General features: G+C 41.7%; 6 protein-coding genes across 8 annotated transcripts in view; 4 read left to right on the top strand and 2 right to left on the bottom strand.

The window, feature by feature from the left end:
• LOC135349167 (ral GTPase-activating protein subunit alpha-1-like) overlaps window positions 1-4979 on the top strand; it is a 31486-nt gene extending 26507 nt beyond the window's left edge. Inside the window, exons 29-32 of the mRNA XM_064547663.1 lie at window positions 3607-3777; window positions 3945-4072; window positions 4185-4603; window positions 4685-4979. Of these exons, the coding sequence (XP_064403733.1) occupies window positions 3607-3777; window positions 3945-4072; window positions 4185-4603; window positions 4685-4815 (849 nt within the window). The 3' untranslated portion in view covers window positions 4816-4979. The remainder of the gene's footprint in view (window positions 1-3606; window positions 3778-3944; window positions 4073-4184; window positions 4604-4684) is intronic.
• Window positions 4980-5527: 548 nt separating this feature from the next.
• Window positions 5528-7373, bottom strand: LOC135349170 (fork head domain transcription factor slp1-like). Its single transcript, XM_064547665.1, has one exon. The coding sequence runs from the start codon at window positions 7265-7267 to the stop codon at window positions 5810-5812; it is 1458 nt and encodes a 485-aa protein (XP_064403735.1). The 5' UTR covers window positions 7268-7373; the 3' UTR covers window positions 5528-5809.
• Window positions 7374-8278: 905 nt separating this feature from the next.
• Window positions 8279-13628, bottom strand: LOC135349405 (tRNA (guanine(37)-N1)-methyltransferase-like). Its single transcript, XM_064547933.1, has 4 exons — window positions 13316-13628; window positions 11401-11665; window positions 10164-10937; window positions 8279-8482 (listed from the first exon to the last, which is right to left on the bottom strand). Exons 1-4 carry the CDS (start codon window positions 13604-13606, stop codon window positions 8415-8417), a joined length of 1398 nt encoding a protein of 465 aa, XP_064404003.1. The 5' UTR covers window positions 13607-13628; the 3' UTR covers window positions 8279-8414.
• A 40-nt stretch (window positions 13629-13668) lies between these two features.
• Window positions 13669-15979, top strand: LOC135349406 (GDP-D-glucose phosphorylase 1-like). 2 transcript variants are annotated; one of them, XM_064547934.1, is made up of 9 exons: window positions 13669-13840; window positions 14003-14227; window positions 14590-14706; window positions 14804-14862; window positions 14933-15035; window positions 15122-15219; window positions 15273-15418; window positions 15485-15571; window positions 15825-15979. In XM_064547934.1, exons 1-9 carry the CDS (start codon window positions 13703-13705, stop codon window positions 15941-15943), a joined length of 1092 nt encoding a protein of 363 aa, XP_064404004.1. In that variant the 5' UTR covers window positions 13669-13702; the 3' UTR covers window positions 15944-15979. The 2 variants fall into 2 exon arrangements, with proteins under 2 accessions (XP_064404004.1, XP_064404006.1); XM_064547936.1 differs by lacking the exon at window positions 15825-15979 and having other exon boundaries at window positions 15472-15560.
• A 175-nt stretch (window positions 15980-16154) lies between these two features.
• On the top strand, window positions 16155-21315 carry LOC135349062 (uncharacterized). 2 transcript variants are annotated; one of them, XM_064547537.1, is made up of 12 exons: window positions 16155-16487; window positions 16571-16621; window positions 16677-17252; window positions 17305-17388; window positions 17455-17768; window positions 17828-17899; window positions 17955-18182; window positions 18241-18624; window positions 18673-20145; window positions 20323-20507; window positions 20662-20851; window positions 21010-21315. In XM_064547537.1, exons 1-12 carry the CDS (start codon window positions 16181-16183, stop codon window positions 21235-21237), a joined length of 4092 nt encoding a protein of 1363 aa, XP_064403607.1. In that variant the 5' UTR covers window positions 16155-16180; the 3' UTR covers window positions 21238-21315. The 2 variants fall into 2 exon arrangements, with proteins under 2 accessions (XP_064403607.1, XP_064403608.1); XM_064547538.1 differs by having other exon boundaries at window positions 17831-17899.
• Window positions 21316-21437: 122 nt separating this feature from the next.
• Window positions 21438-26777, top strand: LOC135349064 (uncharacterized). Its single transcript, XM_064547540.1, has 12 exons — window positions 21438-21774; window positions 21857-21898; window positions 21966-22541; window positions 22598-22681; window positions 22732-23036; window positions 23092-23160; window positions 23216-23440; window positions 23747-24130; window positions 24189-25661; window positions 25772-25956; window positions 26082-26271; window positions 26450-26777. Exons 1-12 carry the CDS (start codon window positions 21468-21470, stop codon window positions 26675-26677), a joined length of 4068 nt encoding a protein of 1355 aa, XP_064403610.1. The 5' UTR covers window positions 21438-21467; the 3' UTR covers window positions 26678-26777.
• Window positions 26778-26886: the final 109 nt, after the last annotated feature.

Here is a 26886-nt window from a genome sequence, read left to right on the forward strand (position 1 = left end):
TAATGTAATTTTTAAACTGTTGTTTCAGGATGTTTGCTCGTAAATTTAGTCTGCCTGGAGAGAAAGTGAACATGTTTTAGATAGTTAGCATGTCACCTTGTTGACGTTATTTTCTCATGTTGGCAAACTTCTTCCACTAATCGCCTGCCTCTAGACACTATATCTACCACTTTTGGAAATGTACCCCGTGCCAGTGTTAAGTGGAGGTCACAACTAGATGGATTGTGTTATGGCTTGACCTAACCAACTACGAAGTAATTATCATGTGTTCGTATTTCCGTCTACATTTAAGGATATTGGTGCACTTGTACAATTTGAATATTTCATTAATTTCCTGTTTGTTTCAAGGAAATACATTATTATAGCGATGTTTTGTTATCTTGTTGATGTTTATGCAGTTGCAGTTACGGCTGTAATTGTTAAGCGGCTTGTGATGACTCTTTTTCTGCATTGTGCATTGTCTAGGAGAGGCAGCATACATTCATTAGAAGCATAACCAAGTCTAGATAGAAACACCTGACAATGCAATGATTAAGTGGTTGTCCTAAAGCCCTGGGATGTGCGTGCGGTCCTTGGCTAAGAAGTTTAAAGAAATATAATAGCACACCAGTTAATATTAATGTCAGGGTGTGTTGGTTAGCAAGAAAATTTCGAGTACATGCATAGTAACATCTTGCTAGCTGGTTAATTAATCGGAGGGTGTCACTGTGAGTGCTAGGGAGTGTCAGGCCGCCATGGAGCTAGTAGTCACACACTAGCTGTGCACGCCGTTGGCATATAGAGCCTACTCTACTCAGACATGCACTTGGCAGGGCTCTAACTAGTGACATGTATTCTAGTCATTGACTGCATTATGGGACAATGCCAAACTGCACAACGCTGTCTTTGTGGCTCTGGTTGTAGCATTGTTCCTGTCCCTGCTATCAAGCTTGCCAGACTGCAGCTGGCATTGCTTACACTGATTGCCTTTTGTTTCCTAGCACAGCTGCTAATTGCATTTGGAAACTCTTGATTTGATTATTAGCCTACTGAGGGATGAGTGTGTGTGTGTGGTTCCTCTTAGATGTAAAGGGATAATTGCTGTGTGTTCACTCTTAATTTGCAGTGTTTTTAAGTGGCTCTCAAGTGATTTTAAACTATCTCCTTTTAAGCTGAGGTTGTGAGATTATTGCGAGCATGATTTTGAACCTCTTTTGTTTACTGCGATGGCTGATAGTACTGTGATCGATAAAACCTTTTCTCTGTAAAATTCCATCTCATCTATAAAACATGTTATGATCTCCACTGAGCTTGTATTGTACACTATGGAGCCTTAGTGTTTCAATCTGGAGCGCGTTTATGTATTATAATTATAGCAGTTTGGCCTGACTGCATGCACTGTACATGCGTACGTAGTTCTAACTTGCAATTCCATTGCCCATTTAAGGCTCCTATGCCCTGAGGCTTGTTCCTCCGTATCGTAACAGCTAGTTCCTCTCTCGACTCCCAACACCTTCCTAAGCCTTCTCCATACCCTGTACACAACTAAAGGTATGCAACTCTAAGGCATCTGCCAGCATCCTCAGTTGTGGCTCTTCCCTCCCCTTGTTGTGGGAGACCCCAAGGCCTGTGGTGAGGCGCTAGACAAAGCCTTTGATCTATATACTGCTACCAGTGGGTTATTAGTGTGGGAAATGTTAGAGTCTGTTGGACTGATTAGGAGTACTCTATCATCTGGCTAGGCATTAGCTTTCTGGCTGGAATACACACAAATTTATAGAATCTTGGTAATAGGGCATCTTAGGCATGTCATACATTTGCATCAAAAACCCATAGGTGGTTGATTTTAATATTATGTCTACAGTGCCGAGTAGGCGGTAAGTATTGCGTAGGTCTTTGCTTTCATTTCATAATCTATACCACCTCGTATATTGTCACAGGATGTTGTACAAATGTAAATATATGCTAGCTACTGAGTAATGGTCAACAGTAATGGCTGAGTGCAATCACATCTCACATCACATCACTCATGTTGATCTTTATTATTGCTTTCCTTTGCATGTAACGTAATTATGTGATTCAGGGAACCACCCATATACTTGTCAAACCTCTAGGCCAGGTGTAGTTTACTACATAAACTACAATCATGTAGCTAGATTTTGTGGTTTTGTGCCAGATTGTCACCTTGAAAATTCCTAGTGAGAACAGATGATGAATATTACTTTTTTACTGGTTGCTGTGCATATGATATGCTAATCTCTGGTTCTCATACCTAATAAGTTCATGAACTGTGTATGATGTATGATTTAAATTAATCAAGTCATCATCTCCTGGGTTCTTGTAACTAGGCAACACCTGCATGTACATGTACACCTCAAATTTCCAACTTCCTGTACATAGTTGAACAACCTCATGGTCACTATTGTGTGTGTAGTGGGGGGGGGGGTGCTTTTAGCTAGCCTCCAACTATGTGTCACTATTTGCTTTTTTAATCTGTGTAGTTATGATTAACCCTGGCTAAGCTTAAGCCTGCCCATGAAAGGTATATTAGTTTGTGTGGATGTGTTATTAAGCGTGGAAATGATTTGATAAGCCCAGAATTCGTTTCCTGTTCACACTTCAGGATGTCACTTCAGAGGTTGCACGTGTGCATGATCTACTGTGTAATCTCCAGGGATATCTCCAGGGGGGTAATGAATAGACTTTGGACCTCTTAATGTGCACTTCAAAGTTGATCACATGGATCTTCTCAGCCTCTGTATGGCTTCACTTCCCCTATGCATACTGTAATAATATCAGCATATGCAATCATGCATTTTTATTCAGAATGGGACTTATTGTTAGCATGGGACGTATGAAGTAGATACTTGACGCCTTTTCTCAGCTCATATTGCACAGACAGTTGTACCTGTGAGCTCAAGTTACTGGGTAGCGTATAGACTGACTGAGAAATTGCTTTATAATATGTGATAAGGTTAGAGAAGCTGAAACAAATCCGTGATCGGCTCTTCCTGAAAGAAAAGCTGTAACACTACCCCCTAGATGTGGTATTCAATCTACAGGAGAATCCTCTGAAGACACTAGTCACCTGTGCTCTGATATGGTTTATGATGTTCGTATCAGTAGTGCATGGTTACGGTTACTTGAGTAGACACTTTCGGCTCCTAAGAGCGTGGGAAAGATACATTTTCTGCAGAGCTCATTTACAGCTTTGTTATCTCTACTGTGCTGTGTGTGTTGATTGCTGTGGCTCCTAAGAGTATGGGAATACATTTTCTGTGGAGCTCATTTACAAGCTTTATTATCTCTACACTGTGCTGTGTGTTTGTGTGTGTTGATTGCTGTGGCTCCTACATTTTCTGCAGAGCTCGTTTACAGCTTCTACTGTGCTGTGGTTTGTGTGTGTTGATTGCTGTGTGTTAACAATTTGACACCAGCCTAGTTATTACACATTTTCACACTGTTTAGCTATTTCACACCAATCCTTTTAACAGCTGAAGGGGTGCATCTGTATCTCAATAATCAATCACACATAACAAGTGAAAATAGGTTCTAACAGTCATTTCCCTCCTGTATCGTCAAACTCACATAAAACAGTATTACTGATATGCATTCCTTCTCTTGTAGGTGCGTCACCTAGGTAATGACTTTGTGCACGTTGTGTGGAGTGAGCACTGGAGGGACTATCGAAGGTCCACCTTCAGAACTCAGTTTGGTGATGTCATTATCATCATCTACCCACAACCAAACGGACTCTTTAGAGTGCAAATCGATATCAACAGCGAGCGTAAAGCAAATGTGAGTTACTATTATTGATCGTTGGTTAGTAAGCCCCTAATTTTTTAGCCCTGGGGAATTTTCCCACAAAAAAGTTTTGATCCCAAAAATGGTCAGTTCATTGAGAGAGGTTTTCATTGTTTAGCCATGTAGGGCAGTAGTTTCATGGTGGTCTACTTTTCCCTCAGGTCTCCCAATTTGGCCCCCTGTTCGATGGAGCGCTTGTGCCCCGGGACAGTCTACCATCTCTGGTTCGAGCCACCGCCATCAACGGCTTGAGGGCGTTACGCAGCTCGCTCATAGGTAGCAGGGGAAGGTATGTACACATAATTATAACCAAAGTGTGATAGAATGTTGTGGTAGCTACATGTATAATAACTAAGTTGTGTTTTGTGATTTGTGATTCTACCGTTCTTGTCACTTTGCAGGTACGAGGAGCGGCTACAAAACATCCACAAAATCACAAAAATGAAACTCATGTCGTCATTTGAGGAATTTTCAGAGAGTGTGATGCACCCGCTAGAGATGAGCTCTGCACAGCCTACAATGTCATCTCGAAGAGCCAGTCCAACGAAGATTGTGTCATCACAAATGTCCTTCCCTTCCATTGCACACCATCACAAGAGCCACTCCCCCTCCCCACACATGTCACACCATCACAAGGATCACAAGGGGTCTTCCCCTTCCCCACACCTTTTCTCGTCACAGAACTCTCATTCTCCTAAAACCTTTTCATCGTCCTTTCTCAGGATCCCTACTCTGAAGGACAGGGTGGTGGATAGGTTCTCTCCTCCTCATAGGCACCGAGCCAGCACTAACGATGATAGAATGCAAGCTTCTCCAAAATGTAAGCAGAGCTATCTGTAAACATATGCTAGGTTTAACATGCACTCACACCTACCTTTGTACCCACACACACCCCCAATAGTCAAAGGAATTCGACGGAATAGTTCTGTGCCAGATCTCTCTGAAATAGGAAAGCTGTCAGCTTCAGATTCCAAGTCAATCTCAGATAGCAAGAAACTCTCTGACTCAACAAAACTTAGGACTGTGAATTGATTTACTATTTATTCACATATACATGTTATATAATTATATCTCAAAGCTTCATTGTTCTTATCCTATAATTATACTGGTAGTAAACTGTTTTAATTGTATTCATGATTTTTGTGGTAAAATTTTGTTAGTAAATGTTTTTCCTCAATAACCAGTACTATAAACAACTTGTACTGCATGTTGACATAGGGTAAACAGCTTCAAAAGCCTTGCTTGCCATCCACCCTCTCAAAGTGCCCATCCACTTACAATTTGGTTGACTTGTTGGCAAACACAACAACACTCTATGGTATCAGATTACCTCATGTAAAACTTGATATTCCTTTCTACACAGCCAAATTCCTTTGACTAGATTACCAATGTAATACGAGGTCTTCCTTGAACTTATAAGGACCTGCGTGTGACTGCGAGAGATTCGCTCCAAAGGAAACCTTTAGAATATGGAAGCTTTTCAAAGGTTGCCTTCTAATGGAGTGAGGCATGAGCACTTGCGTTAATTCAACGGTATCTTCTAGTATAATTCCAGACAGTGAGAATGTGCGCTATGGATCTAGAAACCCATTGTGATAACGGCCTATCATCTTTATTGTCACGGATGAAATTGATATTCTAACTTGTTTGCACACTATACCAGAGCTATGAATATCTGAATTCATTTAAGGCTATAGTGTATTGCATGTAATGTAAGCAGTAATAATTACAATTGCTTTGGTAATAACTTTTTTAACCATGTATTATGTGGAAATTGTGTGATGAATCAACAAAAATGATTAATATGCATGCATGAAAACCAGCGTGGACACAAGGCCTGCCTAAAAAAGTGGTCCACGATTAATGTCTGAAAGATTTCACAAAAAGTTGAATGATTGTTTAAATAATTATACAAAAAAATCAGACGATAAAGGGAGGCATATACAAGTGATAAAAATTAATAAATACAATCCTGTATGGTCCTGGCTATAGCAAAAAAATTTAGAAAACACACGTTGCCAGTAAATTAGATTGATGATGAGCAGTTTACACTGTTTGCTGAGTTAACACTGCTGTGACTTGAATACATGTTTACTGTGTCGGTTGAGAGCGAGTTTTGTGCAGAGGTGGTTGGGAAACTTGTGTTTGTCTGAGATTGGGAGAGGGGGAAGCTGCTACATGACGGAGGGAAAAAGGTTGCCGGGTGACCAGGGAGCACTGGGGTTGTGGGCATGAAGAAAAACTGTTGCGTCTGTGGAGACAACGGAGTTAGACCTGCAAATTGCATTGTGTTCGAGACGATACTTGGACTGGGCAGACTAGGCAGTTTGTATGAGTTGATGCCTAGACTGGATGCAGATTGAATGCTTGCTGCACTGGGGAGGTACGGTAGGGAAGATGGGATACTGACACAACTTCCACTGGTGGTGGTGGTGCCGGGTTTCAATAGACTGTCCATTGAGAATCCAAATGATTGAGATTTGTTCATTCCAAACGGAGAGACGATAGGGGGGTAACCAAATGAGAATGGCATTGATGAAGCATTATGCAATGTCGAGGGGATGCCACCATTATGGAGACTGGCAGGGGGGAGAGTCGAGTGACCTGTGACAGAGGGATGGTGGTGGCCATCAATACCTCCCATGGGGACATGATGGGGCATCATAGGGTGGCCATATGGACCCATGTCGAAAGCAGGCATACCGCTGAAGCCAGGGTGTCTTGGCATTGTGAGGGGAGGTACTCGCATGTTGTGGCCGTAGATATCGTTTCCTTGGTGTCTTCTCGAGATCGGTCGTCTTCTCAGTTTACCTGTGGTACCTCCAATGAACATAATATCGTCACTAGATGGGTCCAATGTCCAGTAGTTGCCTTTGCCGGGGTCATCATAAGGACGGGGGACCTTCACAAAACACTTGTTCAACGAGAGATTGTGTCTGATTGAGTTTTGCCAGCCTTGCTTATTTTCTCTGTAGTAAGGAAAGTTCTTCATTATGTAGTCGTAGATTCCACTGAGAGTCAGTTTTCTCTCTGGGCTCGATCTGATGGCCATTACAATCAGTGCATTGTAAGAGAAAGGTGGCTTGGATTTCTTAGAGTCTGTGTCATCTTCTTTCTTTACATCATTGGATTCACTCTCTGAATCTGCTTTGCTATCAGCTCCATTATAAGAGAGAGTTTCTTCGAGCTTTACTGTCGTCTTGGGAGTGTCCTGTGGAAGATCCTCTACTGAGGCAGCATCCCAGGAGGCATTGCTTGCAGGAGTGCATGCAGAGCCTATGTCGATATCAGAATTGAATTGCTGCTGGCACGAGGGATTGTACATGTCTTTCTGCGAAGTCTGTGAAGGGGGAATCGATAGAGACCTTGACAGCTCTGTTGCGGTAGCATCCACCCGAATCACAGGGCTGTTGCTATAGGTATGCATAGATCCAGGTAGTCGCTGGTGTAGATTCGGTAGTTGTTTCGCCAGGGTAACTGACATACTATGAAAGGACGAAGTTTTGTACTATAGCAAATGCTAACAGTTCTTGTAACTTTGTTCTTTTTGCACACACACGTTTGCTGAGCTAGAGCTTGTAAATGGCTTGTTCTTATACAAACTGTTGTAAGGAATGTAATTCGGTAATTAGGCCAACCGGATGTACTATGAATTTACTTCCTCTAACACCTACATCAAAGTGTATCCACAGGAACTTGTGTGGTTGTCTACACTATTGAAAAAAGTGTGTTCTTTTGTTTACTCTTCTGTTGTCCATTCAACTGTATTTGTCACTCCTACTAAATTGGAGTTGGATGTAGGTATGCTTTTGTAATTAACCTCCCACAATTAATTGTAGGAAGTGGGTCTAATTGTCTGTTAGTGGGATGAATCATGTACTGCCAGTTTCGAGGATTTTTGCACACACTGTGGCCATTATGTTTACTACAGATCAGAAACTATTGGATACAGTCGGAGACACCTGCAACAAATTTTGACCCCGTAATAACAATTAGTACCCTTTACCTAAAAACACTTAGGTGAAAACCGCTAATGCATAGTTTGCTAGTTAGCAGCTGTCCTCTTGCAAGGTGTAGGGCTTTACTGTTGACATTGACACTGGTTACCACCTCCAGATGAAAATGGTCAGACAAAGACACCATTAGTGAACATCAACATTAGCTCCTCTCTGGTCATAGCACAAAGAGTGCTAATTGGTGGCAAATTTGATTAGACAGCTCAAACTTCACTTTCTCAAAGCCTTTGCTCAAAGAGAATGTTATATCTATTGTGTCTCCCCTAGTTTGCATTGTGCCGCCGAATTCGAATTTACTTGCAATGAGGGAAAGTAATTACAGCGAATTACAACGAATTATCATTTCCATTGTTGACTTATCCCTGCCTATATATATGTGCACGGTTAATACACCACGGAATCACCTGTGTCCAGCTGTCAACATGCACCCACCCCCTTATATATATACAGAATGCACACATCAATGCACAAGAAAGTGCTCTCATCAATAGGCACACCGACAACTCATTGTCTTTAATTAACAGGATATCAATCTATTGGGCACAATGTGAACACAGGGCACAAGTTTGTACACAAAACACTCTAGTCATGGATAACTCTTACAATTCTATTGATCTAATAATTGTCTATTCTTGTTCTTTTCGGTGATGGTTGCCCAAGTTCACTTTCAATCGCACCCACACCTGTAGTGAAGAAACAGGCAAACGTTAAAACAGCACTGCATACTTTATATGACTGTACAGGTGTCGTTATGAGGGTTAAACAGCATGTGTGTTGCTATGATGTACACAGGGGCATGTGTGTTGCTACGGTGTACACAGGGGGCACAAACACATGCAAAAATGCTGAAGAAAAGGTGCAATATGTTATACAAGGCATTTATAGAAAGTTGAAGGTCACACATTTGAATCCCACTTCTGTTTCCTAGGAACAAGTAAAGGCAACCAAAGGCCACTCTGGCAAGTGCTCAGTACCGAGGCAACCTCTGGTCTAGTCAAGTGGACACGACAACACGACAACTATGTGGCAACAGTTACAGCTACGCAGTAACGTAGCACTATTGAATTAATCAATAATTAGAACAAAACAAATAAACAAACAAACAATAGAGAGTGCAAGGATTGCGTTGATACTGACGGATTTAATTAAGCCTAATTCTATAGCCACAGATCTTTCAAGCACACTCTCTACATTGTAATAGAGCTCTCAAAAAGTGTCATCATGGATAACTGGGTAAGTGGCACTGTACAAAAATCATGTAGGCTGCAGTTCGACATGCTTAAATATGTGATGGCATGTGTTTACAAATTTATATGTTTGCAGATTATGTGTCAACTATCGAAAACAGTAGACTTAGGTTTGACAACTGGGATTTGTAGGCTAGCCCATCCAAACATAGTTTAAATATTTAAGCTCTGTCATGTAAAATATGAAATTTATGAAATTTGTGAAACAAAGACAACTTGTACTGTGTACACAATACAGTCCTCTGCACGCATGTGTAGACACACACAACACATTATAACAATGGCCAGACAACAACTATAAACTTGCTGGAGCAACATCAAAATACCGAATAAAATTTATCGCTAATCAACCACAATGGTCAGGTCATGGTACATCGAAGGTATGTCAGTCAGCATGCCAGGAGGAATTCTATAGCTAACTTGCCGGTCACTGAATGCAGCTGTAACCTTCAATGTCAACAGTTAGGCGTCCGATTACAGACTAACTGTCTAACGATCTGAAGACTTGACTTACTGTGAAAGTATAAGATTACCTGCTACATATGGTCAACAGAAGCATACATTTAACCTTGTGTATACATGTACGAATTGTATTTAGCCAATATTGACCTCATAAACCGATAAACTTTTTAGAAAGTACAATGCATTAGACACAGTCCTTAAAACGAATATGTTATGGAAATGCTGTACATGTGTGCTGTATAATTATGTCTAAAACTAAACCAAATCTCCTACAAGATGCTTTAAACTATGGAAGTAGGTGTCCTAGCAACTCTTGATATTCTGTGATGAGGCGTGACAGTAAAACGGTAACCTTACAACTGTTAGACTCGATATGCATGTGACCAATCTCATATAGGAGTCTTGGAAACCAACGGGAAATTCCTAGCCTTTGTGGAGTGTTTCCATACAAAGCTGACCAACATGACATCAAGCAAAAATTACCTTCAATCATTCTACTTGGAATAAGGGTATACTTTCAACAAGACAGGATAACAAGATGAGAATATTAGAAACGTAAGGCCACCACACAATAACTTACTAAGAATCTCAAACCTAAATAATTGCGTCACATACAATAAAGTTACTGATATAATTTATCCCAACGAGTGCGTACCTTGTGCGTATGCTACTTCCTCTGGGAGCTGGAAACTAACTCGAGTCATCGTTTTGTTTGGGGCCACTTTCCTCACGAGGTACAGCGAGTAAGTCCCTTTAATTAACTCCTTCACCCTCAGGCTCTTGACGACGGTATTTAGGGAGTCTTGCTCGGGGGAATTGGGGCACTTGGAGAACCCATAGCAGTGTATCGTCGGCATAACGAGCTCCCTCCTTCTAGAGTGTGGTACACGAGAGAACAATCCTCTAAAGGTATCCAAAAATGTGTATGCTATCGCAGGAAGGTTCATTATAACATGAGAATACATGGCACTTTGCCCATCGATAATCTGGTCCAAAAATAGTTCAGTTACTTTTCGAATAAACTCCCTACCATCCAAATTATAAGTAGAGATTTGTTTGTGAACTTTGTTTCTTTTTGCGTTCTCACATAAATAGTCATACGAGTGTGGATTGAGATCGTTAGCGTAGATGACACACCCCTTCTTTGCTGCGGGAATTGAAAATGGACCCACACCTGCAAAGACATCGAGCACACTTTCTCCTCGTTTCAAGAATCCCACCAGCCGATTGTGCTCACTGTGTAACCGGGAGTTCCAATATACCTTAGAGAAATCAAATGTGAAAGAGCACCCGTTCTCATTAATGGTAGCAACAAGATTGTCTTCACCTGCCAACACTTCCATTTTGAAGAAACGAAACGTATTGTCAATTTGATCTGTCTTATTCACAACCGTTTTGATCAATTGATGCTTGTCTAGTGTAACTTGCCCTGCGTATGTAAACATTCAATTTCAGATGATTTTCAATGAAAAACAAACATGTCTACATACAATAAAGAATGAGTAGGCATACGGGGAGGAAGTAAACACAGCCAAAAAATCGTCTTTGACGTACCAAAAAAATCGTAATACTGGCCAAAAAATCCCACTCAAGTGAAAGTTGCAACAACACTAAACACCACATGTGAGGGGGCATCTACGTACGTCATACTCATCACGTCACTGCATGTTCCCTATATGCATGTGAGGGGGCACCTACATGTATCTGTTAGTATGCATGTAATGGGAGTGCCTTATACTTTAATCACTACACTGCACGTTCTCTATAAGCGTGCAGAAATGGTTTGCTGACAAATCAAAACTAAAGTTACATGTAGTGTATGCAGGTTACCAAAGGGTGTATAAAGATATGTAGGCTACTATAAAGAGATATTCCCTTGACCTTGACTTTACCTATAATGCTCTTGAAGGGCATTGCATTCTCCCTCAGATTGTAATGAGCGATGTGACCAATGGCCTCAAATCCAGTCGGCACTTCCTTCACACTCTCAGGCAGTAACGCCCTCAAGATGGCCGAGTGGGAGTAGGAGTCAGGATAGGTGAGGTGTACAGTGTGGGTGGTTTCCTCGCCGCCATTGGTGGTGATCCAGTCGTGGTCAGTCGGAGAGAGGGTGTGTGGTCTCAGGCTCTCAGGAAGTAGGAGGAGAGCTTTGGATTCCTGTACAATACAAGAGGAAGTACATGAGCGTACACACGAGGGGCAATATTTCACTATTATACAAAAAAGGCCAGGTATATTAAGGATATGAAAACTAACTACCGGAATTGATAACCCTAGCGATGCTCACAACGCTATGATTGATCTTATAAAGAAGGCCGCCCATAATTGAATCTATTCTGAAACTGCTAAAAGCATGAATCACAGCACAAAGAGATCAGAGGTAGTGACTGAAGACATCAATAAACCAGTTGCAGAAGGAAAGCATACAAAGCACAGGATTTCCATATCATTAACAGACGACCAAACAAACAAACAAACAAACACATGTGACAGTCTCATTCCGTGCTAAAGTTCTACATAATTCAGAGAACGAACCTAAATTAAGTGGCAGACGCAATCTCTGGGAAATATCAAAGTTCCCACGCACGTGCACACACATAATCCAGTCTAAGGCACCATAATAGGCAAAGCCACTTCAAAAGCACCCCACCAGAAGTACCCTATTCACACCAGTCTCCCCACTTCCTGAGTCCCACTGCCCTGGGTAATGTGTGACCATGGGAGCACCACCAGAGGGGAAATGGTGAGAATTAATAACTTAGTCTCCAAGTGTGTGTCTGCTCTTGTGTGAATAAGAACAAATAATGGTCTGCACAATGCAACTGTTTATAGAAAATATTTCTTAATTAGAGAATGAAGCCTGGTACCACTGTGTGTGACTGTGTGACAGGAAAGGGACTTCCTCTGTTCGATCAAACATGTTTACACACCCAACCTAATGTATCAGATTACTGGGTAACTCGATGGTGCGACCTCCAGGGGGGAAATAACTAGTGGGGAGACCAATTAACACATCGACTCAAGGACCTACAATGTACATGTATCTCACACCCATAATTATTTTTACTAGCGTTGAGTGCTTGATTGTAAACTTCAGTACGTTTCTTAGTACCGTATAGTGGATATATTTGAAGGTATAAACTTTTGCAGAAAGACTGTTGAAAGAATTTTTTGGATTTAATTGATTGGACTATCTGTCTTTTGGCACATGCATGCATGCGATATTAGTATAAATGTTCGCGGTTCATCAAGTTTATACCCTCGAAACATACCCGCTATACGTTACTATAATTAAAACCATAATTCATTATGATACTAATGAGGTATCTGCATTGGCCGTGAGTGTGTCATGTGTGGCAGTGTATTTAATATACACAACAGAATAAAAGCAAGTATAATATTACCGTACTTATTCGATTTAAGGCGACACTTGAAAATAATTACGTAAGCCAGAGATCGTTTCTTTTGGAGGTTGAAAAATTATATTGAAGTCCTGGTGTCGCATATTTAGAGGGTCGCATCTAATTGGAGGTTACTCTATTATCCTCGATTACAGGCCGTTTAAATTACTAGCGGCCTGAAATCGAGGCTATGCTTTGACCTCTATTTAGGACGCGACATAAAAAATAATTGTCAATGCAGCATGCAGTCGCTATTTTTAGAGGTCAGAAAATTGCCTAGATCAAGGGTGTCGCATATTTGGAGGGTCGCCTTAAATGGAATAAGTACGGTATGAGAACATGGTAAATCATACCCCACACTAACGAGCTTGGCAGGATATACCGCCCACTCACATACAAAACAAACCTTTCCTTCTTCATCGGTTATGCTAACGACTCTCTTGAGGAGAGGGTACTTCAGGATCACGTGAGAGAGGTGTGAGAGGAACTTGGAGACCAGTGAAGGGGTGTTCAGCTTGACAGCTGGTAGCTCAACCTCCCTCGCAAACAAGCCGCGGTCTAGAGAGGTCGACCCACACACAGTACATGGAGGAGCAAAGAATGCATCCAAGTCTTCCTTGGACATCGCCTCAGTGCATAGGTAGCTGCATACAGGAGAGTATAAGCTTCTGCTGACTACCCTACTACAAAGGGCCATGCGGTCCACCCAGTTTAATTAATAGGGGAATTCCCTGATTGTACTCTGTACATGTATTTACATGGGGGGAAACCCCCTTCCTCTTGACCCTCTACAATGAACTCACCTTTGGCCACAGGTCCTCTGTCTCCTAGTGCTGGTGACCCTCAGCCCGTGGTGTTCACCTACAGCAAGAGAGATGTGGAGAAAGCTGTGAACAGTGCTACTGGTTGGACCAAGGAATGCTACTCAGAGGTGCATAGGCTTATTCAGTGACTAAATCTATGGCTGGCTAGGCTGGCTGCATGCATGGGCCTAATATATATACGTATGTCATATGACCATCTCTTCATAGTGATGTAGTTTGTAACTGTTATTTTGTTCGCCGTGTGTGAATGGGGTGATTTGCTGCAACAGTTTGACACTCTCCTCTGCTCTCAATGGGACCGTGCTGTAGCCGATGGTGTGTTCAGGTACAGCCTGGATGAGGTCGTCACCAGACTGGTACCCGGGAGGTACGGGTTCATCGCTCAGAGGAATCCAAAACGATTCAGTCATCGTCGGAAACCAGATGAGGTGAAGAGTATCTGTCAGCCCTTCAACCGTGAGCTGTTCAACTTTAACAAAGTGAAAAGAAGTGAGGTGAGTGAATGGAGCTAGTGTGGTTGAATGTGGCCTTACAATACTGTACAGTACAAGCCTAGCCAATTCAATATACAAGCCAGCTGCTTATTGAGTGTCACAACATGTTTGTATGACAACTTTTCTTAAGCTAATTTACTATAATTATGCAAAATTATACTTAACAATGGGGGGCAATACAGGTTTCAAGCCCAGCTACAAGCCACTGTAATGTATTGACTGTGTAAAAGTTAGTAGCTTGTAAGTTTGTTCATAAGCTACGTGCAGTTTACTGTATGCACCTCTGCACTGACCCTCTCAACACATGTATTAAGGCCCGGTAATGTGAAAACCTCCAAGCTAGTACTTACCTCCTTGGGCAGATCCTTCTTGAGTTGAAGAGGGAGGGAGGAGTCGGTCACTGGCTGCTGGTGAATGTGAGCCCTATTGACTACGGTCATGTGCTGCTGGTACCTCAACCCCAGGACTGCTTGCCTCAGGTGCATCATCACATGTGGTGTGTAGATACTGGTACTGTCATTTGAGTGGGTGTTATAACTGAAGTCTCACACACAAATTATGATTTATTTGCTGCAGATAATGACTCAGGATTCTATCCAGTTATGCCTCGACGTTATGGCTATGAGTGGCCACAGGTAGGACCTACCTTAGGATACGGGTAGTATTGTGAACATAAAAATTTGATGTGTTTTTCTCATTGTGCAGTGGGCTCATCATGGTTGCTAACAGTCTCCTGGCCTATGCCTCAGTCAACCACCTACACTACCACTTCATGTACACTGCACAGCCTCTACTAGCAGCCACAGTGGTGAGTGCTGCATGACTAACTTTAGGAATTGGTAAAGATCATTAATAACTATAATATATAATTATTGCACTTGATTATTCCTCTAGACTGGGAGACCCCTTACCAGATCATGTTTTGAGTTGGTAGACCACCCCATTCCTGGATTTGGGTTTCAGTTGGACACACCAACCTATACCTGTGCAGAGTGAGGACTAACATTTGCCAAATATATTTTATCTGTTCGTGTCTTTGTTCCAGGAACATCTTTAAAGTTGTATCAATTCTAATCGACGCTAATATTCCTCACAATTTGGTGATGCTGAGGGGAGTTCCCTTTAATCAAGGCTCATCAACAGCTGACTGCGTTGTGAGGGCATTGCTGATTCCTAGGAAACCAGCCTATGGTTAGTCGATACTAATTGCTTTTTTTTCTTCCTATACGTCCATTTATTTAGAGGTTAATGCTGCAGGTTTAAAGAGTATCTATGACTCTGGACAAGTGCCACCATTCTTTGCTGCTGCCTGTGAGCTGGGCCTGGGGTTCATCCCAGTTGTAGGTGAGGAAAATTATTAATTCTCTTGTGGTGATGCATGGCATTTATATAGCGGGTAATTTTCGTGGGGTAAAATATTCGTTATTTTCGTGGGAAAGCTGACCTCCACGAAATTAACATGAACGCATGCAATGCAGTGCAGTCAAACGAAATTTCTACTCACACAAATCATCGTGTTCTAAACGGATTTTTACCCCACGAAAATTACCCGCTATACTACGGTAATTATTGCTAGTTTAACTAATTTCTCCTGCAGACCAGTCCAAGTATGAGAGCTTAAGTGAAGAGGACGTGCTTCAAGTGTTGAACATGAGCTCACTAACTGTAGAGGACTTTGACTCCGTTAAAACAAGTGTATGTACTGTCAGTAACTAGGTTGTGCATTAATTATGTCTTCACATTATTACATTGTTATTAATTTATGATCATTCTAGGGGTATAGGGAAATCACACACATACACACAGCTAGCTAGCTATGCGCACTAGAATCTAGCCTCCTTCAAGAGAAAAAGAAGTGCGGGCTGGTATCGAGGCTAGCACACACATAAAACAAAGGCGTGGCTCGTTTGTGCATTTGTGGGTGTGCCTGATCAGTCTTTATATGTGTGTACAATGGCTGAAGGGATTAGCAAAGAAGTGAAGATCAAGGCAGCCTCAGAGGCCCTAACCAGCCAACTGGATAATCTCTTTGGAGTAATAGACCCCTTGTCTATATCTATGAAATTGATTTCCAAAAAGATCACTGATCGATCGATTCTTGAGAAGGTCAGATTGCAAAGTTCCACTAAGAGTGAGAAGGCGTGTGATGTTCTAACTGCTGTCTCTGATGCTGTGATGGTTAACCCAAACTACTTTGACACTTTTTGCGATATCCTCGATAGTGAGCTAGTAACTAAAGATGTTGCAAGGATTCTGAAAGGTAGGTGTAAACAGTTTGATCAAGTTTCTGGCCTTATGTGATTCATTGACTAGCTCATAATACTGTGTTTCTTTAATATCCAGAGAATTATCAAGCGAACCTTCAGCAAATCCACAGAGCTCAGCAAATTCCAAGTAAGTGCCCAATCTGGTGTTTGTCACACCAGCATTAAATTGTCTCTCTCTTTAGCATGCACATGTAATGTGCTACAAAAGTCATCCTTGAATGACCTTAAAAAATTGCTAGACGCTTTGAAAATATACAGCGGTGCCGATAAGAAGAAGATGGAACAAAAGGGTCTTACAGAATACGTGACCTGCTTCATTCAAGCTGACTGCTCTTCCACTGACCATTTGGAGGAGCATCTCCTGGCTCTACACGAACAAGATAGCTTGATTACTGATGTCTCCGTATACCATTGGGTGAAACAACTGGCCACACAAAAATTTACTGAAAGTGTGGCCATACCAACAAGTCCTCTTAAAGTTGCTCCTGTTACAAAATCATGTCTGTTTTCAAAGCCTGTTGTGTATCATGCCAGTATTTGCTCACTAGCAGTCAACAAAACTGATGCCGGGGAGTACCAAAAGTTCTTCAAAGACAAGCGGTTTGTTCCTGGGCACTCGCTTAAAGAAGTCTCCATCTCTCGGTCAAAACAGGATCGGTATCTCATAGCAACTCAAGACGACTCCACCTACTACATTGCCTTTCAGAGTGAGCCAAACATCACAGAATGGCCCAAGAGATTCACATCTTTTGAAAATGGTTGGTTATTTACCACAATGCTCAAAAAGATACATGTACTTATTACCTGTAGGAGTCAAAATGCAGTCAGAGAATTTTCCAATTGACTTCATCACAGAACTTCTCAACAATGACACAAAGAGAGTTGTTCTTACAGGTACCTTTGTTTTGTGCACGACTATAATGTTGTAATTCTAAAGTTAAGGTTTATTTTCATTTTCAGGTTTTTCTTTTGGTGGAATGCTGGCTTGTTCAATAGCCGTTCAAGTGTGGCAGCGAGGGTACATACCAGCTCAGCTGCTACAAGAGAACCTCGTATGTATCACATTTGCTCAGCCCCACCTCCCAGTGCCCCAACTAGCAGACTTAGCGAGAGACCGTCCTGAGATTGCTAACACAATCCATGCCATCTACTTTGAGGAGGACATAGTTCCTCGCCTTCTGAGGGTTTTTGACCTACCATGTAGCACTCTGATTGAAGAGCGAGTAACAAGAGAACCTGGCCTTCAGATGAAAGTTAGAGAACTACCCAAAGCTGTAAGTATGCTGTTCTGCTGTGTAATCAATGATTTAATTTCTATACATAATATATGTAGCAGGCTTTTCAAGACCTTTTAACACAGAAGCTTCTCTCAGACATAGGGCAGCTATTATTTGAAAGCTTGGAAGTAAGCAATGAATCGGATTGCAGCAAAAAGTATGATATGCCTTTTGTACTATTAGGTGTCCTCCTCATTTTCTGAACTTGTGGAATTCCTAAAGAGGATATTGGAAGGGTTGTCTCAAAACGCTGGACTAAGCCAATCGTTGACCTACTACCAGCTCTCGTACTCCACCGATCAGTCCTCCTGTCTTCAGTTCAGTGAGATGACAAAAGATCAATCAGCCATTCAATCCTCACATCTCAAGATTGGTGAATTAGTTCATCTCACGCCTGAAGTCTTTAAAAAGGTTTGCTCTTTACTTATAGAGTTATACCGGTTAAGTACACACTTCTGTATACATGCAGCATTCCATGAATACGTACTGTGAGAAGCTCTTTCGAGGCTACTTGGACAAAACTCCTGGTTACAGAATCCAACCCCAAGGAAAGGCCCCATCTTCTCTCAACATGAGACCGACTGTAAGTGGTGTCACTATTCACGAACACGGCTCAGAAGTTGCTTTGGTGGTGGAAGGTACCAACTTTTGGTTCTGCCATCGTCTGTCCATCAGAGGAGAGAGTGTTGTAACTCCAGCCTCTAAAATCTCTGGTACGTCAATGAAGCTCAATTTTGACAAAGAAACCAAGACGACACTGAGTGCACTTTCTGACAACGAAGAAGTCAGTCTCAAAGTGTTCAATCACTTCATGAAGTCTCCAGTTGCTGTAAATGTGAAGGTCGTGAAGAAAGTAAGTTGGTTGTTGAAGTACTAGTGTGTATGGTGATGTTTTCATTAGGAATACCCGGTCAGCACAAGACAGCGACAGCTAGCTCGGCTCACTCCCTCTCAGCTGATCGAGGTGACCTACCTTAGTGCTCTGCTTGAGAAGCATCCCTACATCTCTGGCCCCCAACCTCAGTCACACAAGGTGACCGTTATCAAGGCATTTCTTGACAAGGTAGTGAATGTTGTGCCTTTGGAAAGTATTGGATACGCAATTGCATATGGAAACGATCATGTTGCGCTGCAATGTGTCAATGTGGTGGATGCTTTATTTGATGATTTACCTTCTTCCTATTTAATGGATGATGGTTTTGATAAAGCAACAGGCAGAGTTGGTAGCGGTATGTCAGTTGAAATTGATAATGAACTGGTTAAGCAAGTTATTCGTCCGATTATTGACAGTATTGATATCAAGAATGATAACTATTCAGTTACTCATGACTTTAATAAAGAAGATAGGACACTCACAATTACAGTTTATTCTTCAGAGGAAACATTAACTCACCACACATACTCACTCGATGAGCTCGAAAAGAAATATAAGATAGCACCCAACATCGGTTTATCACAGCTAACTTATTTGAAAAATTTAGGTTCTCTACACAGTAAACTATTTCACAAGCAAAGATCAGGCATAGTCAGCAGTGTCATATGTGGATTAAATATAAGCTCACTATACGGTGCATCAAAAACGAAACTCAAGTCACCTATTGAAACGCTGCGACTAGGAAAGGAAAAACTTGCTTCCCCATCCTCAGACAAATTGGCATCTTCTGTGTCTTCTTCTGTTACTTCTGACATGAACTTAGAATGCCTGGATAACTCTCTCATGCTGAAAACTGTGAACGATATTCGTCAAGAAGAGCTAGCGATATGTACGTCACTGCTTGCGGGATTCATGGAACAACATCAAATTGACATTCCATTAATGAAATCAGAGAAAGATCACTCAAAAGCATTACAACTTTCTGCCAGAGCAAGTGTGGGTGTGTGGGCGTTATCAAGTCTTGATTTTGAGCATATTCAGCCGATTCTCAAGCAATGCCGTGGTGAACAACTGCTTGTCAAGATTGAGAAGTATATCAAGGGTATTGTTGAAGCCAAAGCAATGTCACCTACTCCAGACGACACCAAATATGCTGCCAAACTTCAGTTCATTGTTCAAGGAGCAGAGAAAACAGTAACCTGCAACAGCCAATACATCAGCTACTCCCTCGAGCGACAACTTGCTGACACTTGTTGTGAAAGGAGAATCACTGAAGATATTCCCTTGGAAAAACTACTTTCACTGTGGGACCAACTTTTTGAGAAAAACATTCTCTCCCTTGTGGCCAAATCTCATCGCCCGCTGATTGCTCGCTGGCTGAAGTGGGCTTTGATGGTCCACAACCTTCGTGAGGAGCTGGCCAAGTACACAGCCGTGGGGGTGGTGGGACTCGTGAACTCAGGGAAGTCACGACTCATCACCACACTCTTTGGAATACAGGTATTACATCAATCAGGTAGTAGCTAGATCTACATGCATACTAGTCACTCAGTCGGACATTGACTTCTGTATTTTGTACTTCTAGTTTACCTAGATGAGTGCTTAGATTCCGAATGCTCAAAGCACATAGAGATTTCAGGTCATTTCAGTGACACTGATGATTGTTTGCCTGTTTAGATTCCCTCTGGCACTACTGAGGAGAATAGGACGACCGTTCCATTTATGTACAACCTTGAAGACAGAGTGGATGGTCTGGACGTGGTGGACTTCCCTGGGGTGGACGACAGAGACGAGAGCATCTCTGGACTGGCTGACCTCCTCCTCACTCTGGCACAGATCATCATCTTTGTGGTGGACTACAGGTACATATGTATTACAGCTTTTGTAAATAATTTTATGTGCACACTATATTTAGTTTAAAAATCAGTAAGCAGTGAAATTAATAGTCCCATGCATGAATCATTATTATAATTGTCCACTGCAAATTGTCGTTGATCTTGTTTGTTAATTATGCAGGAAAGTCCACACTGAGTCCAGTAAGAAGTGGTTGGATAGACTGCAGGTTGAGAAAGTTCCTGTGCTGGTGTGTCTTACCTTTGCAGACAAGCTCTATGCTGAGCACATGAGAGACGGCAAACACCTTACTGATGAAAGCAAGTACCCTGACAAGATATCTACTAAGCACAAGCTTCAAGCTGAGCTGGCTGTAAGTTATGACGATACTGCACACTTGTAATTCTTGAAATTATAATGCAATGGTTGAACTGAATTTGCTCCTAGCCACTGGATATTACCATCTAATTCTTTACGACCATCTTTACGTGCAATAAACTCTGTTATTAGCGTGGCCTATAATTATTGCAGAGAATCAAAGAGAAACTGGAACTCTCATCCTCTCATCAAATCGAGTTCTGCTCATTCAGTCAGGACAAGGATTCTATTCTGAATTGCGAGGAGGGTCGCCAAAGACTGAGGGACGTGGGAATCAGCACCCCCTCTGAGGTGGGGGATTGGCTGGTGGACACCTTTAGGAAGAGATTTGGACAAGACGATCTGGCAGACAGGCTCAGAGATTTTGTACATTCTAGTTAGTTTCTAGTTAGTTGCATCGAATTCATTAGTGTGAGTCTTTTTATGTTTTGGTTAGCTACAATTGTATTCTTAGTCTCATGAATCAGCCGCACCTTTGGTGGACACCAAAGGTGCGGCTGATTCATGAGACTATTGCATTCAGCTTAGTTGTTTGATAAACAAAATTAATGACCTTTACCTACAATTTTGTGATTCTGTGGGTGTGTCCATGTTGTATTGACTTTGTAAACATGGCTGAAGGGATAAGCAAGGAACTGAAGATCAAGGCAGCCTCAGAGGCACTAACCAGCCAACTGTTTGACCTCACAGGGGTAATTGACCCCTTAATGATGGCTCTCAATTTGATTTCCAAAAAGATTATTGATCGATCGATTCTCGAGAGAGTTAGACTGTTGAGTTCCACGAAGAGTGAGAAAGCGTGCGATGTCCTAACTGCTGTCTCTGATGCTGTAATGATTAATCCAGACTGCTTTGCCACTTTTTGCGATATCCTCGACAATGAGCCAGTAACTAAAGATATTGCAAGGATTCTGAAAGGTAAACACAACCGCTAAGTTCCTTCTGTGATCATGATATTAGAAACCTATAATGCAGCTAACCATGCGTCATCTTTTTTTAGAAAACTATGAACAGGAACTTCATACAGCTCAACAAAGTTTATGTGAGTTCTCATTGTGTCATTTGTTAGCTACCATTTATTAATCTTGACTCTCTCTCTCTCTCTTTAGCATGCACATGTACTGTCCTAAAAAAGTCATTCTTGAACAAGCTGAAGAATTTGCTGTACGGTTTGAAAGGGTACAGCTATGCTGAGAAGAAAAAGACGGAACAACATGCTCTTACAGAATACGTGACCTGCTTCATTCAAGCTGGCTGCTCTTCCACTGACCATTTGGACAAGCATCTCTTGGCTCTACACGAACAAGATAACCTGATTACCGATGTTTCCTTATATCATTGGGCAAAGCAACTGGCCACAAAAAAATTTACTGAAATTGCCACTCTACCAATGAATCCGATTAAGATTTCTTCTGTTACAAAAGTACCTCTTTTCTCAAAGCCTGTTGTGTATCATGCTAGTATTTGCTCACTAGCAGTCAACAAGACTGATGCTGGGGAATACCAAAAGTTCTTCAAAGACAAGCGATTTGTTCCTGGTCACTCGTTTAAAGAAGTGTCTATCTCTCGATCAAAACAGGAGCGGTATCTCATAGCAACACAAGACGACTCTACCTACTACATTGCTTTTCAGAGTGAGCCAAACATCACAGAATGGCCCAAGAGGTTCATGTCCTTTGAAAATGGTAAGTTTATATTTATATCGCAATGGTATAGATTACGTATCACTGTCCTCTTATAGGGATTAACATTCAAGCGGAAAGCTTTCCAATTGACTTCATCACAGAGCTTCTCAACAATGACACAAACCGAGTTGTTCTCACAGGTATTATTTTGTTTGTGTATATAATATATGTGGGTTACTATTCATTTCAGGTTTTTCCTTTGGTGGGATGCTTGCTTGTTCGATAGCTGTTAAAGTGTGGCAGCGAGGGTACATACCAGCTCAGCTACTTCAAGAGAACCTCGTGTGTATCACATTTGCCCAGCCCCACCTCCCAGTGCCCCAACTAGCAGACCTGGCGAGAGACCGTCCTGAGATTGTTAACACAATCCATGCCATCTACTTTGAAGAGGACATAGTTTCTCGCCTTCTGAGGGTTCTTGACCTACCATGTAGCACTCTGATTGAAGATCAAGAACCTGGCCTTCAAATGAAAGTTAGAGAACTGCCTAAATCTGTAAGTGCATGTATACTGTTTATTGAATGCACATGAGGATTTACATAATTAACAGGCTTTTCAAGACCCTTTGACACAAAAGCTTCTCTCAGACATAGGACAGCTCTCGTTTGAAAGCTTGGAAGTAAGCAATGAATCTCACTGCAGCAAAAAGTATGATATGCCTATTTTACTATTAGGTGCCCTCATTTTCTGAGTTCGTGGAATTCCTAAGGAAGATATTGGAAGGGTTGTCTCGAAACACTGGACTAAGCCAATCATTTACCTACTACCAGCTCTCCTACTCCACCGACCAGTCCTCTTGTCTTCAGTTCAGTGAGATGACAAAAGATCAATCAGCCATTCAATCTTCACATCTCAAAACTGATGAATTGCTACGTCTCACACCAAAGGTCTTTAAAAAGGTGTGTTCTTAATTTACAGAGTTTGAGCCTATAATTATTTACCCTGTGCGTGTGCAGCGGGGGTAGAGTGAGATCAGTGTGTGTGTCGGTTTGTGTGTGGGCACAGACATGAGTTGTTTAGAGCAAACTAGACACTTTCATGGACTGCTTTAAATCTTCAAAGCTAACAAAAAACACTGTTTTTAATCGTTGTTTTATAGATTTTCGCGATTCACCCCATTATATTAATTACGGTACAAAATTATCGTATCCGTTTTGCCGCTGTGCAATGAAGCTGAACGCATGCATCTTGTTAAATCTGTACAGCATTCCATGGTAACTTATTGTGAGAAACTTTTCCGTGGCTACTTGGACAAAACTCCGGAGTACAGAATTCCCTCCGAAGGAAAGGCTCCAGTTTCTCTCAACATGAGACCGACTGTAAGTGGTGTCACTATTCACGAACACGGCTCAGAAGTTGCTTTGGTAGTGGAAGGTACCAACTTTTGGTTCTGCTATCGTTTGTCCATCAGAGGAGAGAGTATTGCAACTCCAGCTTCTAAAATCTCTGGTACGTCAATCAAGCTCAATTTTGACAAAGAAAGCAAGCCGACATTGAGTGCTCTTTCTGACAATGAAGAAGTCATTCTTAAAATGTTCAATCACTTCATGAAGTCTCCAGTTACTGTGAATGAAAAGGTCGTAAAAAAAGTATGTTGGTTGTTAAATTACTAGTGTGATGAGATTTAAAACCGTTTTCTGTTTTCAGGAATACCCAGTCAGCACAAGACAGCGACAGCTAGCACGGCTCACTCCCTCTCAGCTGATCGAGGTGACCTACCTTAGTGCTCTGCTTGAGAAGCATCCCTACACTGGCCCCCAACCTCAGTCACACAAGGTGACCATTATCAAGGCATTTCTTGACAAGGTAGTGAATGTTGTGCCTTTGGAAAGCATGGGATATGCAATTGCACACGGAAATGATCATGTCGCACTGCAATGTGTCAATGTGTTGGATGCTTTAGTTGATGATTTGCCTTCCTCCTATTTAATGGATGATGGTTTTGATAAAGCAACAAAGAGAGTTCGTAGCGGTGTTCCTGTTGAAATTGTTAGTAAACTGATTGAGCAAGTTATAGACAGAAGCCTTTTACAAAGTCGGTTGTTGTATGGCATACAATTTTCCTTGAACAAGGAAGAAAAGACACTGACGTATACAATTCATTTACCTGACAAGAAAATCTTAACTCGGACATACTCCTTCGATGAGCTCAAAGATAAGTATAAGGTATCACCCAACATCGATTTACTACAGCTATCTGGTGTGAAAAACATAAATTGGCTACAACATAAATTATTTGACAAAGTTCATAAGTCAAGCACAGTCAAAAGTGTCATATGTGGATTGAATATTAGCTCACTGTACGGTGTATCGAATGAACAACTCAAGTCACCCATTGAAACCCTCCATATTGGGAAGGAAAAGCTTGCTTCCACATCAGGATTTACCTCAGACAAATTAACATCCTCTGTCTCGTTAGTAAATTCTGCCATGAAGTTAGATTGTCTTGATAACTCTCTCATGTTGAAAACTGTGAACGATATTCGTCACCAAGAGCTAGCGATATGTACTTCACTTCTTGCTGGATTCATGGAGCAACACGAAATTAACATTCCATTAATGAAATCAGAGAAAGATCACTCGAAGGTTTTGGAACTTTCAGCTAGAGCAAGCGTGGGTGTGTGGGCATTATCAAGTCTTGACTTTGAGCATATTCAGCCGATTCTCAAGCAATGCCGTGGTGAACAACTGCTCGTCAAGATCGAAGACTATATCAAGGGTATTATTGTTGAAGCCAAAGCAATGTCACCTTCTCCAGATGATACCCAATATGCTGCCAAGCTTCAGTTCATCGTGCAAGGAGCAGAGAAAACAGTAACCTGCAACAGTCAATACATCAGCTACTCCCTCGAGCGACAACTTGCCGACATTTGTAGTGAAAGGAAAATCACTGAAGAAATACCCTTGGAAAAATTAGTTTTACAGTGGGAACAACTTTTTGAGAAGAACATTCTCTCCCTCGTGGCCAAATCTCATCGCCCGCTGATTGCTCGCTGGCTGAAGTGGGCTCTGATTGTCCACAACCTTCGTGAGGAGCTGGCCAAGTACACAGCCGTGGGGGTGGTGGGACTCGTAAACTCAGGGAAGTCACGACTCATCACCACACTCTTTGGGATACAGGTAGGTTACCGTGCACCTATTTTTATGTTCCTCATCAGTTGAGTCAGACATGCATGTGTGCAAAGTTTATGTCCTTTAAAAGTTGTACTGATGATCGTTTCTCTATTTAGATTCCCTCTGGCACTACTGAGGATAATAGGACGACTGTTCCATTCATGTATAACCTTGAGGATAAAGTGGATGGTCTGGACGTAGTGGACTTCCCTGGGGTGGACGACAGAGACGAGAGCATCTCTGGACTGGCTGACCTCCTCCTCACTCTGGCACAGATCATTATCTTTGTGGTGGACTACAGGTACAGTCTTTCAGATGTATTATCCTTTGTATATAATTATGTGCTAGTTTTGAATCCAAAGCAGTAGATCAAAGCCAGGAAAGGTTATTGTTAATTACTGCGAATTATTCTTGTTATATCTGCAGGAAAGTCCACACTGAGTCCAGTAAGAAGTGGTTGGATAGACTGCAGGTTGAGAAAGTGCCTGTGCTGGTGTGTCTCACCTTTGCAGACAAGCTCTATGCTGAGCAAATGAAAGATGGTGAACACCTTACTGATGAAAGCAAGTACCCTGACAAGATATCCACTAAGCACAAGCTTCAAGCTGAGCTGGCTGTGAGTTATGCACGATACTGCACACTTGTGGTTCTCTTAAATCATTAAAATCTACCATAGTCCGTTCCTATTGTTGTGATCAGCTAGTTCCCAAGACGCTTTATGTGCATTAGAAATTGAAATTGAATGCCATATTTTTTAGCATAATTATTTTAACTGGGGGCTGTAATTATTGCAGAGAATCAAAGAGAAGCTGGAACTCCCATCCTCTCACCAAATTGAGTTCTGCTCATTCAGTCAGGACAAAGATTCTATTCTGAATTGCAAGGAAGGTCGCCAGAGACTGAGGGATGTGGGAATCAGCACCCCCTCTGAGGTGGGCGATTGGCTAGTGGACACTTTCAAGAAGAGGTTTGGACAAGACGATCTGGCAGACAGGCTCAAAGATTTTGTACATTCTAGTTAGTACAGAGAGCAACTTTAACATTAACTGTGTGTGTGTGTGTTGTTATAATTAACATTATTGTACATTCAATGTATTGTGTGGTAATAAGTTTATGGTCTGTTTGAATATGCTCTATAAATTTAATACTGAGTCTGAGTATCCTATGATGTACTTTACCTACCTAGATAATTATATATTTTGACAGTAGGTTGTGTAGGCCTATATACTGG

This window comes from Halichondria panicea, chromosome 15 (genome assembly GCF_963675165.1).
Source record: "Halichondria panicea chromosome 15, odHalPani1.1, whole genome shotgun sequence".
Classification (NCBI taxonomy): domain Eukaryota; kingdom Metazoa; phylum Porifera; class Demospongiae; order Suberitida; family Halichondriidae; genus Halichondria; species Halichondria panicea.

Coding starts and splice junctions, on each gene's coding strand:
- LOC135349405 (XM_064547933.1), bottom strand. CDS start 13,606: ATGGCCCTTTGTAGTAGGGTAGTCAGCAGAAGCTTATACTCTCCTGTA. Junction 11,666..13,315: donor TAACCGATGAAGAAGGAAAG/GTTTGTTTTGTA, acceptor TGTATTGTACAG/GAATCCAAAGCTCTCCTCCT. Junction 10,938..11,400: donor GCCCTTCAAGAGCATTATAG/GTAAAGTCAAGG, acceptor TTACATACGCAG/GGCAAGTTACACTAGACAAG.
- LOC135349170 (XM_064547665.1), bottom strand. CDS start 7,267: ATGTCAGTTACCCTGGCGAAACAACTACCGAATCTACACCAGCGACTA.
- LOC135349064 (XM_064547540.1), top strand. CDS start 21,468: ATGGCTGAAGGGATAAGCAAGGAACTGAAGATCAAGGCAGCCTCAGAG. Junction 21,899..21,965: donor TACAGCTCAACAAAGTTTAT/GTGAGTTCTCAT, acceptor CTCTCTCTTTAG/CATGCACATGTACTGTCCTA. Junction 22,682..22,731: donor AAACCGAGTTGTTCTCACAG/GTATTATTTTGT, acceptor TATTCATTTCAG/GTTTTTCCTTTGGTGGGATG.
- LOC135349406 (XM_064547934.1), top strand. CDS start 13,703: ATGAACTCACCTTTGGCCACAGGTCCTCTGTCTCCTAGTGCTGGTGAC. Junction 14,228..14,589: donor ACAAAGTGAAAAGAAGTGAG/GTGAGTGAATGG, acceptor CTCCTTGGGCAG/ATCCTTCTTGAGTTGAAGAG. Junction 15,220..15,272: donor CCAACCTATACCTGTGCAGA/GTGAGGACTAAC, acceptor TCTTTGTTCCAG/GAACATCTTTAAAGTTGTAT.
- LOC135349062 (XM_064547537.1), top strand. CDS start 16,181: ATGGCTGAAGGGATTAGCAAAGAAGTGAAGATCAAGGCAGCCTCAGAG. Junction 17,253..17,304: donor ATTCACATCTTTTGAAAATG/GTTGGTTATTTA, acceptor TATTACCTGTAG/GAGTCAAAATGCAGTCAGAG. Junction 17,389..17,454: donor AAAGAGAGTTGTTCTTACAG/GTACCTTTGTTT, acceptor TTTCATTTTCAG/GTTTTTCTTTTGGTGGAATG.